The sequence below is a fragment of the Drosophila persimilis genome, unplaced genomic scaffold (assembly GCF_003286085.1).
Source record: "Drosophila persimilis strain 14011-0111.01,24,50 unplaced genomic scaffold, DperRS2 tig00000002-arrow-pilon, whole genome shotgun sequence".
In the NCBI taxonomy this organism is placed as follows: Eukaryota; Metazoa; Arthropoda; class Insecta; order Diptera; family Drosophilidae; genus Drosophila; species Drosophila persimilis.
The window spans coordinates 5138787-5157111 of NW_020825289.1; the positions used below are offsets into that span (position 1 = coordinate 5138787).

An 18325-nucleotide genomic window follows, 5' to 3' on the forward strand; every position below is an offset into this window, starting at 1 on the left:
TTTCGTGTTACCTTTTTTTGCCTCGCTGTATTTTTTGCTGCTGATTATTTCATACAGTTTGACGGAGACCACGCGTTTTTTGGTTACCGATCGGATCGCTTGTCGAAAGCTTCCAGAACGTTACGGTCGGCCGGATTGGATCGGTAAACGGTGGAAGATTTGCGGGTTGCGGGTTGCGGGTGGCGGGTGGAAAGGGCAAGGGCGCGATACTCGATAATGCCTGCACTGGCACACACACTCACAGGGTCTCCAAATTACCATGCAGTACAAAAAAAGTCGTGTCCAAAATGTGGCGCATTCCTGTTGAATATTGAATATTGGATAGCGATAGTATCGACTGAATCGTAATGTAACGTAACGGACTTATCGATTGAGTATCGATTTACCGCCAAGTCTTTGGAATTTGATTTGCATTGATTTTTTTTAAACAAACAAACCAAAGAATAAATGAAAGAGCAAATTAGAAAGCAAGTTTAATATTTATTATATTATTATTATTATATTTGGCATCACATTAAGCATAAATATCTCCAGTAATTTTAGTATCCAACAGAACCAGGTGCTGTTATTTATCCTGCTCTGATCGTTCCGGCAAAAAGTCTGATGAAGAAGCAGCCTCTTCTCATAGGCAGGTCTCTATTCTGCCAGTTTCCGTAATTTTTGCAGCTTTCGGCTAACTGCTAGACATAAATTAACTTGAAAAAAGGGTTATTATCAATTGTTGTCGTCAATTTCACTTTTATTTCTGGCTTTTTTCCACCACAAATTCTTCCCCCTGAAAAGTCATGCAACATGTCGAACAGAAATTGTGTCTAAACATCCCTCTCGCCGGCAACGCTACAATGTTTCCCCCACGTTTCCACACGCGTTTCCAACTTCGTTTCCACACGTGACCTTAAAATGACCTGCGTGTGGAAACGAAGTTGGAAACGCGTGTGGAAACGTGGTTGAAGTAAAGTAAATGTAAATGTAAAGTAAATGTAAAGTAAATGTAAGGCGTTTTTGTTTTGTTTTTGTTTTTTTCATCTCCATTTAGATTGTTAAATTCTAATTTGCGCCATCCAACTTCCATTTTGCGTTGCGTCGCATTCTGCTTGCCAACAGCAGGAGAATCCTTCTGTTGTTAGTACCAAAAAAGCAGCTGGGTTTTTATAGCGTTCCAAGCTGATAAGCTGATAAGCGTAATATAATGAAATTTATATTTATAATTTATTTTAATGTTGTCTTTTTTTATTATGGCATTTATGATCAGAAGTCAGACCTTTGGTAGAATCAGTCAGGCCACACATGTGGACCCAAATGAACCCCAAAAAAAAGATAAGGCTAAATAGTTAAGTGAACAGATGCACGTCGCTTTCAATTTTGAGAATTTTCCGCAATATTAATATTTTCTTCAACGCTGGAGCTGGTGTAAAGAGTACTTTTCGTTAAAATATTATTTATTAAACTATGCTATCTTAAAATCTACTATTGGCAATATCACAAAAGGCAACAATTTCATGGCAAGGGAATGACTCCATCAATCAATCATCTACTGGTCAATCGCTCAGCATGATCTCGAGATTCTTTTGTTTTTGCCAGACGCGGTATTCGATGAGACCGTAGCTGGAAGGAGAAACGTCAATCATGAATAAACGGTTCAAAGAATCAAATTCAAATCGAAATTCAAATTGGAAACTCACCCCACACAACCCACCAGCATGACGCACATCAGAATCACCAATTTGGTGGAGGTGCAAAGCTGCGAGCTTATCACGTATCCAATAACCGAACCCGTGCTTTCCCACAGCCGAAAGTTGCTATAAGCCGCAATCAAATGGTTCGGGAACAAGATTCCATAAAAAGCTGCAAGCAGAAAAGCTTCAGTTTATTTAGTTAGTAGCTAACAAAGCTCTCACTTACCGTTTACCACAACCAACCAGATGCCATCGCAGATGCCCCAAACGGCGGCAAAGGCGCAATACCGAATGTAGTCGCCCTCTCGCGCCTCCCACGTGTACATGTACGCCAGGAGGCAGAGATTCAGGACAGCACAGAGTCCGGCCAAGGTGATGCGTCCAATGCGCTCCACCAGAGCACCTGCAATGCCAGCTGCTATGGCATTGGCGATGCCAAAGCAAATCATGGCGAAACCGATCTTCGAAATGCCCCAGCCGCAGGCCACAAACGAGCGGGTGAAATCCACGGCCAGGAAAGCCTCCTCCAGTCCAATGAACATGGTAATGGGCAGCATCAGGATCTGGCGGCGCTTGCGCAGCAGGTTAATGGTCACCGTCAGCAACTTTAGGCCAGAAATTCCGTCTCCTGTGTCGCCACGCTTGACGCCGTAGCTGTGGAAGAGTACATATAATGTGATATCAACAATAATATTTGTAGCCATCCTTCTACTTACCGCTTTAGGGAACTAACGCCAAAGATCATCATGACGACGGCAGCAGCCATGCAGGCCAGGAAAATCGAGTTCAGAAGCTGAATCTGCTCCGGAGCCGGAGGCACCAGATTGGGATTGGCCTCGGCCCCCACACCCGGACAAAAGCGTGCGCCACACAACTCGCCCACTTTGCTGAGGCTTGGGCTGCTATCCTCTTCCATTTCCAGGCTGCCATTGCTCGCGGTCTTGGCCGGACCACTAAGGGTGAGCACCGAGGAGGAGATAAGGTTACCCCAGACCTGTGCCATCTGGTAGAAGATGAAGAACAGACCGAAGAACTTGACCGTGTTGACATCCTTCCGTGACTTGTTGCCGCGCACTTGAGTCAGCGCCTCCGATACGGTGGATAGGTACGTGCACTTGGAGCACCACAGAGGTCCGCCACCGAAGCCCACCATTAGAGCTGCGGGAATCAGTGTCTCGAACCGGGGATAGAACTGGGCGGCGATGTAGGGCATGTAGGCGAACAGAGCGAGGGCCATGGTCAAGCGGCAGCCGAACCAACTGTTGATTATAGTGGAATGTGGAGAGTGTTTTGGCAAGTGGCAAGTGGGACATGGCACATGGCACATGCTTAGCAGGCGGTCATTTATTTTGGGGCCCCAATGACGTGCCAAGGACACCGTGCCTGGGGGCCATAAATCTAAATAAATCGAGTTAACTGATTAAAGTTGGCCAAGCCAGCACAACAGAGACCCGTTCTAGCCATCGCGCGTGCCCCGAATAAGTCAAGCGAGGCGGGGCGGCGGCAGCTAGGGTTGCTATAAATTAGCGATTTGTTTAAATGTCAGACCAAACAAAATGGCATAGCGGGCGTGGACGCGGGCGGCGGGCTGCCATGATGTGGGGACAGACCTTTCCATTGGCTATGGGAGGGGTTCCGCATCGACTCTAATCCTGGGACTTCCTGTTGACATTTTAACAGTCAAATGCGCTCGCAGCCCATTATTCTGAATGCGCTTTTGGCCATGTCACATCTACATAAATCCCACATAAAAAATGCCACCAGACAATTACCGAAACTTTTATGGAATGCCCCACATGGAAGAATGTGGCCTCCTTCAGGAGAGACAGCAGAGCGGCAGACCAACATAAATTGGCAATTATTTTTGAGTGGCAAGACTTGGGTATGCCAATGAAAATGAAGCGACCTGTGTCTCTGTCTGGTTTCAATTTGACTTGAACAGGAAAGAAATCAAAGAAAGGATAGCTTTCGGATTTCTGATCAATCTAAAGGTTCTGCACATTTATATCCCAGTTCTAAACTTATAGGCACTAAACAGACACTTACCTAATCACAGTCATGGGCAGAAACACATTCGACAAAATCAGGGAGCCGTAGATGACGGCCAGTGTGGTGGTGCCCAGGGCCTTGTCCGCATTCACCGAGCTCTGGAGGTTCGATGTGCCATGGAAGGCCGTGAAATGTATCATAAACGCGAGGCCAATCACAACGACATTTCGGGTGATAATGAAACGTTCTCGTGGCTCGTACCGCCACTGATTGACTTTGTTGTCGCCAGTGGCCAGTGTCGACCCAGTGGCAGGCGCTCCCGTTGGAGCTGTGATGCCATTGCCATGTGCAGCACTTGTGTCCAAAGCGAGTTCCTCGTTGTTGCTGTCCGATGTGCTGTTCGGGGGTGCCATGCCGATAGAAGAGAGCTCTGTAAATACGGAATACATTTTGCTTGCTTTTATTTGCTTTACCTATAATGTAATCTCTGTGAATGCACAGGCCAAACGGCAGCTGCAGCTGCAGCTGTAGCCGGTGTGATTTAATTAAAATGGAGTTTCCTCCGTTTGAAAAAAAAAACTCTGTTGTAGTTAAAGTAGGTGTCGTGTGGCTGAGATAGGGAAAACACAGTTGTTGGACAGTCAAAATAGATTTTTTTAATCTAAAATTTGCAGCATTAAAAGGTTCCGTTTCGTGCTGTTTATTGGCCATGAACATCACAAGAGCAGCTTTAAGTTATTCATGTGGCTTCCTACCTTCCTACATTCCCGGCCCTAAGCCCAAGCCACAGACACTATCCATGGGGTTTCGGTTTATATTTCGCTTTCGCTTTTGAGAATAAGCTCGCCTCCAATGCCACGCCCACACACATACATACACGCACACATATCCCGAAAGATATAGGCTTTGGTCCTGCTTCAGTCTCAAGCACATTGTCGCCAACTTATAATCCTTTAGGCAGCCTCACAGCACGAACTCCGTCTGGCAGCCTACAATTTATGCCTGTCTACACCATGCTCAGTGGCTCAGAGTGGTGAGAGAGGGAGAGTTGAGGGGGAGTTGTAGGGGTGTGTATCGTGGGCTCTGGCCTAAAAACGTTTGCTCAACTCTGTTTGCATTTGATTTTGGGCCGTGCCAACGACACTTTATGAAATTTTACACCTTTGATAAAATGTTAAAGGCCTGTTTACCATCTTCTGAGTGGCTTCACAGCTCCTCCCCCTTTCCACTCCCCCATTTCCCTTATAAAGCCTTTTTCCTCTGTTGTCTTGATTTAATGTAAATCGCTGGCTATATACAACCTGATTGAATTGAAATGTTGGCCCTGCCAGTTCCCGCCGTTCTCCGGGAGGGTTAAAGTTGAAAATTGATTCTGAATACCTGGAGGCGTTACATTAAGCGCTGTGCAATTAATTGCCCAAAAAGTAGAATTCCTCATTAACAGGGATTCGTCAGCGATTCGCCGTCAAAGCCTCTAGCCAACCTGCCGTGTGGATGCTTATGGGCAATTAATTGCATTAAAATCAATGCTGTAAATCAATTTTATTGACTATTACCTGGTACCAACATTCATCATACGCAGTGGTGTATGCCTGTATATTGTATATTGTGGGATTTCAACTAATTAGATGGCGTCAAATGCAGCCACATTCATCAATGGGAACGCTTCAAATATGCCGAGAGACCCGCATGAGAAATATCATCAAGTTTAACTCGAATACGTACGTTGGGCAGTCTTCGACTTTGAAGCATCTTTGACCACAAAAGGATATCCTGTAATGGATAGTTGACAGCCCATATAAAGCGACAAGTATAAGGGATGGATGGGCGGGGGGGGAGTAGCACAGGAGGTGTTTGTCCCGATAGAAAATTCAGTGTAATGTTGGGTCAGCAGTTGGGAGCATCATCGTTCATCATCTAAATGAAAATCTGGCATAATCATCAGAATGGGCGAAACCCAAATGGCCAACCATTTGTTTTTTATGTACAAAAAACCACCCACCAGCCACCACCCACACTCACATACCCTTTTCCCCATCCATGCCGTGGCCTGTCTCTGCCTCGGCCACTTCCCGGGCATTAAACAAAGCAGAGCCCGAGGCCCGACACAACGTTGGCTCGTTAAAGAAAATTTTGGCTTTATATAAAATACGAGAGAGTCTACTGGCGAGGAACTGATAACAATGCTTCAACTGGGGCTGGACTTCTGTTTTTATGTGCTATGTGCCTCACACTGGTTGACCAGTAATTTAGTTAAATTATTGTCCGTCCTTTTGTCAGTCCGTTAGTCCGTCAGTCTGTCTGTCAGGAAATGTGAAACTTTACCAATCTGTGAGGTTTGGTGTTTGCTTTGTGGGAATGTTTTGAGGAACATATACGAATGTGTATTGTAATAAATCTCTCACTCAAAACTTCAATTTGTATTCCTTCAACTTTGTTTTACATTTGTTTGGATTTGATAAATGGACTTCGGCATATGTTGAGATGCTTGTTTACACATTTGGCTGTAGGCCAGAAAAAGGAGCAACAGCCACAATCCTAAACCAACCATCGCCCCCACGCGCACAGACACACACTCTAATCAATCACTGCCAAATAAAAAGTGAGGCACGCAAAAACATTATGGGCATTATGGCGCTGACAGAAGGCAAATACTTTCAACATTCGCACTTGATGCTGGATGCTGGATTCTGGATGCCCTATTGGCCGGAACAACTTGGCTCTTGGCGGCACATGTGGCGAACGGCAGGCATTAATGTCCTACAATTAACTTTAGATCAATTATATCGGCGACCAAGGCTGGACCTCAGCATCTGGCCGTTAATTAGCCAACAAACCAGGCAAAACACACAAATGAGTGGGGAGCCAATCGAGGTCAAAGAGCACCACCGCAGGAACACTGAGAGAAACAAGACCACATTGGGTATCCAGTTTCTGTATGCAGATTTAGAGGAATCTTTATCTGTAAAAATATCTTAAAAGATGCTTATCCTCATAATTTCCCCTTTTCCATGGATTCTCTATTCATTTGAAACATTTTTTTGAAGTGCAACAAGCTTGGAAACCGAAACGCTTTGCACGGAGTGTTGTTTGTGTATGTATTTAACGGTATTTGCATGCAGACGATGGCAAATATTTGTCGGAGTTACTGGGCGGCCAGTAGCTGTAGATGTTGCACCCAATTGAATCCACATTAACTTAACGATTCCGTGCCGCAAGCCGAGATTTTGCTAAAGGAACCAGCTCAGCCGAATGACAATGTAAGCGTTCCGCAAAGGAAATGACTGTGGGAGGACAGGAACATCCTGCAACAGAGACAAAGGAACTGGGGGGCATGTGGGTATCTGGCGGCGTTTCAGTCTTTGATTCGATGTTGAACTGTGTGGATTTCGATTACTCTGTGATTGCAAATGTATCAAAGCCCCGAAACACAGCGCCCCGAAAGCGCATGAATGTCTGCCATCGTCCTTTGTGTGAAAAGAACTGTGTTTCATGTCACATCACTTGCCCCCTGCAGTTGGCAACAAAGAACACAACAAATAAAAGCATAGGGGAAAGTTAAAAAAAAAAAAACAAAAAAATGGAATAGAAGAACACGACACAAAGCATATTTCCCTTTTACCGAAAACGAAATACATTTTTAAGGCCTAGACAGCGGACGGTATACTCGTACACTCGTAAATCATAGGCGCCTCTGCAGCGCCTAGAGCCAGGAAATATTTTTATTGGACACTCAGGGGTGGCGAATAAGCTTACTTTATGGAGCCCAGCACGCGAGCTCTAACTCGAACTATATTTAAGGATTTAAGTGCGACAGAAGCTGCACAAGAAGAGGTTTCTCATTTCCTAATCCAAGGAAGTATTATGGAATATGTTGGGTTCTCATGCCTTACAAAGCAGGGAAACTCAACAAAATCCATGGTCATATATGAAGGTATGAATAGTATGTGTAACCGATTTGCATACCGACGCAGAAAATTATGTATCCGCACTATCTGGAAAATTACGCATGCTTTTTCCCATAAAGCAATCACTTCCTAATCCTTCCTTGACCCCTCTCTGTCTTTGTTCTCTGCGGTGGGTTCCCCAATTGCTTCCCATTGTTCACATGATTCAGTTGATCTCTTCATTGTTCCCCTGCACTGTGCAGAATGGACCGAGCCGATTGTGGGAGCACTTTGCATGAAAGCCTGCAGTACCTGTCGGTGCCCCCCTTCATGGTCCGCACACCGGATACCGACTTTGCCGGAATTAGGTAATGTCTTATTAAGCTCATGTCTAATGGCCCATGGGCTTTGCGTCTGAGTTCGAACAAAATGCAGAGCAAGCTGTGGTCCCAGAGTTTTATTTAAATTTGATTAACACAGAAATCAATTCGAAGAAGGCCTCGTCACGCAGCCAATCATAAATTTATAATGTCATCAGAAGCAATACGAGTTTTATTTTGGATGTCAAAATGTTTGCCCCTCCCTGACACCACTTCCGGTTGCCCCAGTTATTTTGACGCGACATTGGGTTTTATGTGGACGGGTGCGTCAAAAGTTTGGCCTAAAATTGGGCCATATAAAAAAAAGCGCAGAAGCGTAATGCAAACGTAAACGTTTTCATTACTCCCGCGGAAGCTCGAGGCCAATAAAAATGACAATAATATGAATGGAGGGGGATGAATGTGAGTCCCGCCGAATACGGCGGGGCGATGTTTATTCCCCCATAAGTACGAGGGTGGGCTGATAAATAGTCCAGCTACCAAAGAAAACACGATTTTTTCTAATTTTTAGATAGCTGATATTAGTTAGTTGGTTAGACATGTGTTCCTCTGTCAAGGCTAATTACTTATCAGCCGGCCCTCGTATATCAAAGCCTGTTCAATCAAATCATTTCAACTGGCACTTTAATGTCTGAACATAACATTTTCCCGCTGTTATTTGTCCAGTCAACAGTCAGCTGCTCTTCTCTGTTACTGTTAACAGGTGGCTGTTGAAATTTCCCTCTCTGCTAAAACGAACAGCTTAAGAGAGTTTTTATTTAACAGAGTCTGTTATCTAAACACATTTCTGCTGGGGATACGCAAATCAATCGGCGATATAAATATGAAGGAAATAATTGGAAAAAATAATGCAGAAATATCATTTGAAATATTTTGATAGAATGGAAAAGCACATGAATGTTATAGAGTTTAACCTTTGGTTAGATCTCTCAAATTTTCCCCAAATTTTCGGAAATAAAGCTGTTCTCTATAAACTTGATTCCCACACACCCACATCCTTCGGCTTACGTGCAACATTGTGGCTACGTTTATGCACATGGGCGAAACTTACCCTGGTACTGCAAAGCTGTCGATGCCCCCAACTAATTTGCACGTTTTACTGCCAGACTCCATCAGACGGAGCAACAATGCTGCACTATATTTGAGGAAACTCAAAGGGTGGAGCAGCTGGTTAGAGTGCTAGCAGTGCAAAAGCTAAGGTAAGCCTTAATCCAAGTTAGCTATGAACTGTGGACTCCAATGCAAAGCTGAAATTCACGGAAACGGAAATGAAAGTGGCAAACACACACAGATGCTCCGACTTCCAAATGGCCAATAAGGTTCCTGCTGCAGAATCTGAATCGACATCTCCTGGGAGGGAGAAAACCAGAAAAAATCGTTGCATGAGAGCGCCTTGAAATAGCATCCTCCACCTCGAACCCGAGCGAATCTTTAAATATTTATTCACTTTTCACTGCCATTCTCTCAGTCCGCTCCCGAAAACAGACAGGGGAAGAAGCCACTCTTGCAGTTGTGTATTTGCCGAGTACTTCCGCTTTGCCGCCCTTTATGCTGCTTATTTTCAACACGGCGACCTCCTACTCGTCGGTCTCGTTGACGTTGAACGTTAGACTACTGAATGTGGGAGCGTGGGTGTATGGCTGCCAGTGAGTGTTTGTGGGTGAGTGCGGAAAATTCAATGGAATTTCGGTTTGGTTTTCATTTGCTTACTGCATTTTATGTACTTTTTGTCGTCTCCATTTACTCCACAACTCGGCAGCTATAAGCACAGAAACATTGGAGGACAGAAGGACAAATGCTTCACTTCCTCGATTGAATGCAAACACTGTGCACGGTTGACACTTTCCCGGGAAATGAGTGAGATTACAGATTTCTTGGATTGGCGCCAGTTAGCATGGTTAACCTTTCCTTTCATCCTGCTGAATGTATTCCATCCTTTAGATATTGTAAATCACTGCCACTTTTCAGTGCCTATGCTTTGCCCTTTTTAGAGAGTCATGCCCTTTGGTAGAGTCATGCCCCACACCTTTAACTTAATCGAGTGAAGGGATTGAGAATGCAAATTCCATTCAGACTCCGAATAGCCATACCCACGGCTCAGGGCTTTGTTGAACATTAATTGTGAAATATGCAATAAAGTGTGGAAACTGTTCGTTATGGCTGATGCAATTTCCCCAACGATTTCCAACCCACTCTCTTCTCTCTATCTCACTATCTCTCTCGCTCTTTCTCTGTCTCTCTCCGTCTCTCTGTTGCCGCAAGTTAAATACAAAATTATGTCTCCATCGTGCTTGCAAATGTAATTTATGCCAAATGAGCAGCAGCCACAAACACGGAGGGTCTCTCGCCTCGCTATCATCATAACTTATTTAATATACAAAAAAAAAGCAACGAAAACATTTGCCACATGCTGCACGCGAAAAATGTTGATGAGACAAGCGACAGGGTCGGCTTACGCTGACAATCAACTGCAGCAATGAATGGTATGGGCACTCGGCAGTCACCCACTCGCCCACTCGCCCACTCACCGCTCACCCACTCACGTGTGCGTGGTTTGATGGCCCTACAATTTCGCGTTTCCGCTTCGCTTTTTAATAAGTTTTTCCGACCTCGTGTCCGGAGCAGGCACAAAAGCCATGGCGGGGAAATTGGAATATGTGTGCTGCGCGGTTCGGGTTCGGGTTCGGTGGGTGGGATGCGTTGTGGCGATGACCTCTTTATTCGGCATGGTACAAAGAGGACTAGGGTTGACTGTATTTATTGGATTTGTAGTGTTCCATTCCGTACGGTAGTTGCCACGGATGGGTAGGCCTACAAGCTCTCTTTATACATATAAAGAACCGCTCCATTAACTGATCGGAGTGGCTTTCAATCAATAGTTCGCTTGATTAAAGTGAAAAGTGAAATTGGAGTGATCAAGTGCAATTTAGCACACTTTGGCCCCTTGAAAATCGAAAGAGTTTTCTCTCTCGGTCACTTTTCGCTCTGTAAAATAAAAACTTTACTTTTTCCTTGTGGCAACAAAGTTGCTGCGAAGTCAAATAAACTTTACGCTGGCGGAAGGTCGAGGCATCGACGAAGGCGTTCCCAAGTACATTTTAATTAGCATAAAATCCCTTTCCATTTCCCATTTCACTCCATGCTTCTTCTGTCCGGGCGCAACTTTTCAGTGGCTTCAGCGGAGAAGCGGAACCAAGACTCGGATAGTAAATGATGGCATTGGGATTGGGCCAGGATATGATACTCGAACAAGGAATGTGATTACGTATTCGTATGCAGGCCCATATGCACTTCATTATTGAGCAGCCACCACCAGACTGACAGCCACAAGGAAAGAGAATAATTCAATTAAGTTCGGAGCTCCATCTTTTTTCCACCCATTCGTTCACATTGTTGTCATCGAGGTATGTGAGATTGAAGTCTGCACCTGAACCACAAGGACACGTTCCCATTGTTTCGCCCGCATCTTTGGTATGTTATATCTTTTCGTTTTTGGTAAATGTGGATGGGGGCCACAGACCCCTCTCGGAAGCTAAAAAAAGGTCCCAAAAACCATGTAAGTCAGAAATGATGAAAGGACTGTCCGAACAACGAAAGGTCAATTGTTTTTTCATCTGTGAGTATCTGTCTAGTCGACTATTGAACGCTAGAAGTTTCTGTTCATTTAACAATATTTACGATTGCTGATGTTTGTTTTCTGCTGTTGATATACGAGAATGACGATTTTTTAAATTTGTTTAATAGTTCACTTTATGGTTTTTAATTAAGGCCTATGGTTAAGTTTTTATTATCTTTACTGAAGTGTCAGCTGCAGATTTGTATGTAAATTAAACATTGAAATGTGAGTAACACAAGTAATGAAATTGTGAAAATATCTGCGACACATTCTGATGATATTCCATGGAAATAGTCCGAAGTTAATTAAATTATTACAGCCAACGTGATTCTACTAAAATTACCTGTGGATGGGAATTGGTTTTACAATTAAAATTCCACTCCTTATAGGGTGGCCCACACGCGCCACTATCGATGCCCCAAAAAGGTGACCGTCTGACGAGAGTTGCGTCCCGGATCTGTTCTGCGAAGGGCGAGACGAGACGAGGTTGGACGTTACGATTCCCAAACCAAATCGAAGCGAACTGAACCGTTTTCGAGCGCAATTAAAACTAAACTAATATCTCGATCGTCGACTTCTAAATATGAAGTGGAATGGAAATGAACTGAATGCGACAGCAGCACCAGCACCAGCACCAGCAGCGACCGTAGAGGCAACAGGTTTCAGCTCTCCGCTCTTCGATTATTGCCGATTCATTTGCATAATTCAAACGTGTATTCCGATGCAAATATTGATTTGTCTGACATTTCATTCCATTCCCTTGAGAGAACTTACAAGAAACGTGACTCCAGCGGAGACGGCGACGGCGACGGAGACGAAGACGAAGGCGTGTCAAGGCTCTAATTTACCACAAATCTGCGGTTGACCGTCAGATGCGCCAGTTGATGGCAACTTTAGCAATCATCCACGATGCTGCGCTCCTCCCACCTTTACCCACTGATTCATCTAGAGCCCAGAGTGCTGCTAACCACATTACCTGACGCACAAACACTTGCCAACACGTTCCGAACCCGTCGAGGAAGTGTAATGAACGCTGTCAGCTGATTTAGATTGCTCGATAGTGGGAGGTCGGTCGCATTTAAGCAGGAACATTCATTACCAGACAGCGACTCGACTTGTTGAGTGCAATTGTGACAAACGTTGAACAAGTGCGGCTGACAGGCGAAATGAACAACGTTCCGCTCCAAAGTTGACTCGAAGTCATTGGGGGATGCAATGAACCTTTCTCTTGATAGATAGATGGGCAATTACGTTGAATTTGTTCATTAGATAAGGTTAGATAACAAAACGCAATGTCGTAAGAGGGACCCGAGATATGACAATGTCAGACATGGAAAGCAATTGGGACTGATAAATGACAATTCTCGCACCTTTGTACTTTTGTTATTATTCACGACTCTAGTGCAGCTCTCTAAGCGGTGCTAATTACACACAACAATTAGTTGATTCCCAAAATGGCATCGAAATCACATCGCGCATCAGCCAGGCGGATCGGGGGAAGTTCAGCAGGTAATTCCCTCAATGCGTCAGTTGTGGAAACAGGTCTTGAGTGTGCTTTTGTTGGTTCTGTTCTTGGCATTGGCCTTACATACCACTAGTCGGGGGCACTCAAATTGGCTATTACCAAAAGCTCCGCTCCTCTCCATCCCGCCTGTCCAGCATTTTGCATAATCCGCTTATGAGTTACGCTCCGGAGAGCAGGAGAGCGAAGCCGAAATCCAAACATCAATGTGGACTGTGGCGCCTGTGGCGATTTCGTGAAGTACCAAGTACTTGGAATTCAGCTGCTGACGCCTTTCACTCGATTTCAGCTGCTGGCTCTCTGGATCTTTGGCCATAAATCTGGCCCATGGTCATGCAGGTTTGCTCTTATTTCGCTTGACAATTTTGCCACTCGAATATGTGTCTCACGTCATTAGCTGTCCGCGCGTGAGAGGCCAAAGCCCGGACACCTAATACGAGATTGAGATTCGCTTGGCATTCGGCATTGATGATGTGCTAGACTGCTTCAACAAGAAATGCAACATTTAGGGCTGAACTTTTCCCATTAAAGGCATTTTGCAGTACACATAAAGCAAGGACATTGAATTCCTGCAATGCAATCAGTGCCTCCTCTACAGACATACATACATGCTTTACAATCTGTGGTGGCATCGATAGAAACAAAGAACTTAATGCTAACTTAACTCAACATATTGACATTTCAATAAAGATTATTATCTTATTAATACACATCAGGGCATTGTTGGACTGTTGTGGATAATAAGGCAAGGAGCGAGGAAACTAATTAGCTTATTATTTATTTGTTTGTCTTTTTTTCAGGTAATTTGCTGGACACAAACGGATTGCTAAAGGAGATAATTTTAATTAGATTTGAATTGTAATTTAGTTTATTAGAAAACTAGTGTATTGCATTTTATATACCCTTCTCAGCACTCTTTTTGTAGTCCGCATTGACGGTGGCGGATATCTGGCGGACCGGTCTATATATACAAGTACGGAAGTTTCTCTTGGTAAACAATTTCCTTTCGATTTTTGTTTTTTAAGAGCAACTATCAAGGGTAACCGTAACAGTTCAATGTTAAACAAGGCCTTAACATAGCTTCCACTCTAGCAGAGCTTTACTTTAGCCAATACACGAACCAGCCTATTGTTCAAACTCAATAACATAATATTTAGCAAATGGCATGCTATTTAACAGATAAACATGTAAAATACATGTAAGTACATAAATTCATCGAAAAGAATCCCAAGATCATGCGGAGCTGATTGATCGGTAGTCATTCCCTTACAATGAAAATGTTTCCTTTCTTATAGAGAATTGTTTTTAAATTGTATGAATAAATTGTTAAAAACAAAGCTAAAAAAGCTCTTCACACCAAAATGAAAATTTAATTGAGAATCCGCCTGGTTGATTTTGATAAATATACGACAAATATCTCAGGCTATCGGCAGAAATGTGGTCTGAAATGTTGAGATAAATGAAATCTGATCGTTTATTATTAAACATAATCACGGAATACGGCTTTTTTGTATTACATGTTTTTATTAGTCCAACAGTTCTATCGATCGTACAATGCACAAAATTTCAAACACAATCAACACCCTCTTCAATTTATGATAATTATGATAATAATAATCAGTGCTTTAATTTAATGAAATAAAATTGATTTATTTTTAACATTTATTTCTGCGTTGCAACCAGATACATTTACTGGCTTTAATGAATACCAATTAATCTCAATTACCTTTGTTATTTTTCATATTCGTTGCCAAATACAACAGAAAATATTTTCAAGTAATTAAAAACAAAATTTAATGAAATCACAACAAAATAGCCAACGTTTTTATTGAATGCAATATAGTGACAATAATCGTATCATGTTTATATAGTAATGACAAACGAGTAGAAATATATTTTTATAACGGATACTCAAAATGAGTATTGGGGTATATTAGATTTGTGGTAAAAGTGGATGTGTGTAACGTCCAGAAGGAATCGTTTCCGACCCCATAAAGTATATATATTCATGATCAGCATCAATAGCCGAGTCGATTGAGTCATGTCTCTCTGTCCGTCTGTCCGTCCGTCCGTCTGTCCATCCCCTTCAGCGCCTAGTGCTCAAAGACTATAAGAGCTAGAGCAACGATGTTTTGGATCCAGACTTCTGTGATATGTCACTGCTACAAAAATATAGTTTAAAACTTCGCCCCGCCCACTTCCGCCCCCCCAAAGGACGAAAATCTGTGGCATCCACATTTTTAAAGATACGATAAAACCAAAAACGCAGAATCGTAGAGAATGGCCATATCTTTTAGACTGCAGAATCTGAATTGGATCGTATTATTATTATAGCCAGCATTAAGAAAACAATTTCATTTTTTCTCGCCCTGTCTCTCTCTAACACACACGTAGCATAGGCGGCTTTGCTTAGAGTAAAACATTAGCGCCTAGATCTCAGAGAGTATAAAAGCTAGAGCAACCAAATTTGGTATCCACACTCCTAAGATATCGGACCGAGACGAGTTTGTTTCAAAATTTTGCCACACCCCCAGAGTAACCAAATTTAGTATCCGCACTCCTGTTAGATCTCACTATAAAACGTATATCTCAAAATTTCGCGCCACCCCCTTCCGCCCCCACAAAGGACGAAGAACTGTTGCATCCACAATATTGAGGATACGAGAAAACTAAAAACGCAGAATCATAGATAATGACAATATCTATCAGATTGCTGAATCTGGATCAGATCAGATCATTTTTATAGTCAAAAGGAACAAATCAATTTGCACTGGCTACGCAGGCCCGACGTCACGCTCAGACTGATTTTCTGTCTCTCTCGCACGCACTCTTTGTCGTGTCGTTTAATATTAGCGGCGTCTGCTGGAGGAGAGCCTACTGACTAAGTATCGGGTATAAATGTAGAGTTGCGGTGTCCGCAGCAACTCACATCGTTCCCCCTCGTTGTATCTGTATTCTTGTAAACTGAGCCACAAAATATTTTAATTCCACACAAAGACCGTCAGAAAATATAAATACAAGCTGCTGATGCTGTTGGTAAATGAATCACTTAGGTAATAATGTATTCGCATGTTATTTAAATTCAAAGCCAAAACAACAAATATCAGAGCGGCTAACAAACACGAACTAAACGTGCGAAATATCAGAAAATCGAGTGCGGGAAAAATTTCATTGGCAGCTAGAAATATTACGGGAATTATGGGTAAAATAAATATTTTCACAATCAGTTTAATTGGAATCGCATTATGTGGGCTTTTCAGAATAATTCAAGCAACAAAGCAAGCAAGTACTGGCAAAATATTCACTAAGAGATGGAAAGCCATTGAATAAATTTCAGGTTTGGATAACAATTAGCATAGTTCAAGTATATCAATTACTTCACTTAGCCATCTACCGCTTCTTCAATTTCCATCGGCCATAAGGTCCATTAACCTGGGCATTCATACATCTATTAAAATATCCATCCCCCAATTTGTCCATTCATGTAACTGTATATAACTGTATACTCAACAGCATACTAATTTATACAATACTAATTTCTGTGAGCAGAAGAGAGATAGCATCCCTGGTTGAGCTTCTGTCTCTCCTGGACTACGCAATGTGCCACATGCAACATGCAACATGCAGCATGCAAGCTGCCACTTCCCACGCATAACTTATTAGCCCACAACTTACAGCCTTTCCTTCTGAGAGGCAAATACTCGTATATGGTGTAATTATTCCCGACAGGAAGCTAACTACAATGGAATTATAACCAATTAATTAATTTGGTTGATTTAATACCGTACCACAGGCGACTCGATTATTGGACACACCTGCATCCCGTATCCATATTAAAATTGAATTCGCATGCAGCTATGGAGAAATATTTAATTTAAACTACAGTATCGGCTGCGTTGCGTTGCGTTACAGCATTTTGCTTTTAGTCCTGTGTCTGATGCATTTTTAGCCCTACACGCTAAATGCAATTAAGTGGTCCCAAAACTAATTACAAATTCCATTAGGACCGAAACGTTTTTGGCAATCGTTGCATTCAGCTCCCACCGAAAATCATCCCGATAGGTTGACAAGGGCATTCTTCTTTAATTAGATAATTAAGAGCCTCTTAAATGTGGCAGAAACTTTAACATATTTCGCTTATGTATACAGCATTTTGGGGAAAATTAATTAAAAAACTTTTGGCCAATCAGGGAGAACAAGGGGGAAATTTGTTTGCAAATAAATCTTTATGGATTAAGCGCGCTCCTTGTGTTGATATTGTTGTGCCACAGTCCATACTTCCGCCCCTGCCCCAGCACAGCCTCCTCCCCATTACGGCTTAACAAAAGATATTTTGGAAAAGCTTTAAAAACTACTTTGTTGCCCAGACCGCCGGGAAACTTTTCCACCGACAAGGGAGGCGCGCAATGCGAAGGAAACCCGAATTGATAGGAACTCAGGATGAGATGGTGCACAGAAGCTTGAGTGTGGATGGGAGGGGTCGGTGTTGGTGTTGGTGTTGTTGGTGGTTGGACTAGACACCCAGCAGCATCGACATCGACGGGGCAGTGATTTATGCGTTTGGCCAAAAGCTTCCATCGAGGCGTGTGAAACCCCGATGGTCTCTGGATGGAGCGGTGCCGAGCTGAATTGAGCTCCTCCAGCGGACTGAATTTTTGGTTTAATGAACTCGAATGTTAATAAATAAATTCGTCAATGAAAATGGAAAGTGGCAAGACAGTGGCTGCCTCAAAGCTTTAGCTTTACCACCAATGACTACCACAGAGGAACATAATAAAACGAAGATGAATTGCGGTCTGCTGGGCCCATTGTTGGCCAGTTTAATTTGCCGGCGACCGACCCCCAAGCGAAGGCAACATATTGCGGGCGTGGCCTAATGAGCTGCGATGAATGGAAATGAACCAGGGCAAATTCTCTGAGCAGCAGTCGAGTCAAAGCTGGTACTGAAACAGGAACTGCCAAAGGGCTGCTGCTGCTGCTAGCCCAACATCCTGAATAATGAAATGACACTCGGAATGCCCGGAAGCTTAAACCTTCGACAACAAATATACAATTTCGACTAATTAACGTTAATGGGTATATTCTTCAGCTTAAAAGCTATCCAGCAATATCGGAATAATGAAGGTTGGCAGGGAAATTGATCGGTCTCGCCTTATCCGATTCCGCAAACAAATTCGAGTGAATCCTTCGCTTCTCGAGACTTAAGAAAAACTCACTTTACTGCCGATTCATTATGCCATTCAAGCGATGGCCCC

The 18325-nt window shown here is 43.2% G+C and overlaps 1 protein-coding gene across 2 annotated transcripts; it reads right to left on the minus strand.

The window, feature by feature from the left end:
• Window positions 1–1421: 1421 nt before the first annotated feature.
• LOC6589923 (UNC93-like protein) lies at window positions 1422–12070 on the minus strand. 2 transcript variants are annotated; one of them, XM_026985543.1, is made up of 6 exons: window positions 11892–12070; window positions 3723–4095; window positions 2393–2935; window positions 1903–2330; window positions 1683–1845; window positions 1539–1605 (listed from the first exon to the last, which is right to left on the minus strand). In XM_026985543.1, the coding sequence occupies exons 2-6, from the start codon at window positions 4076–4078 to the stop codon at window positions 1539–1541; spliced, it is 1557 nt and encodes a 518-aa protein (XP_026841344.1). In that variant the 5' UTR covers window positions 4079–4095; window positions 11892–12070. The 2 variants fall into 2 exon arrangements, with proteins under 2 accessions (XP_002015725.1, XP_026841344.1); XM_002015689.2 differs by lacking the exon at window positions 11892–12070 and having other exon boundaries at window positions 1422–1605; window positions 3723–4078.
• Window positions 12071–18325: the final 6255 nt, after the last annotated feature.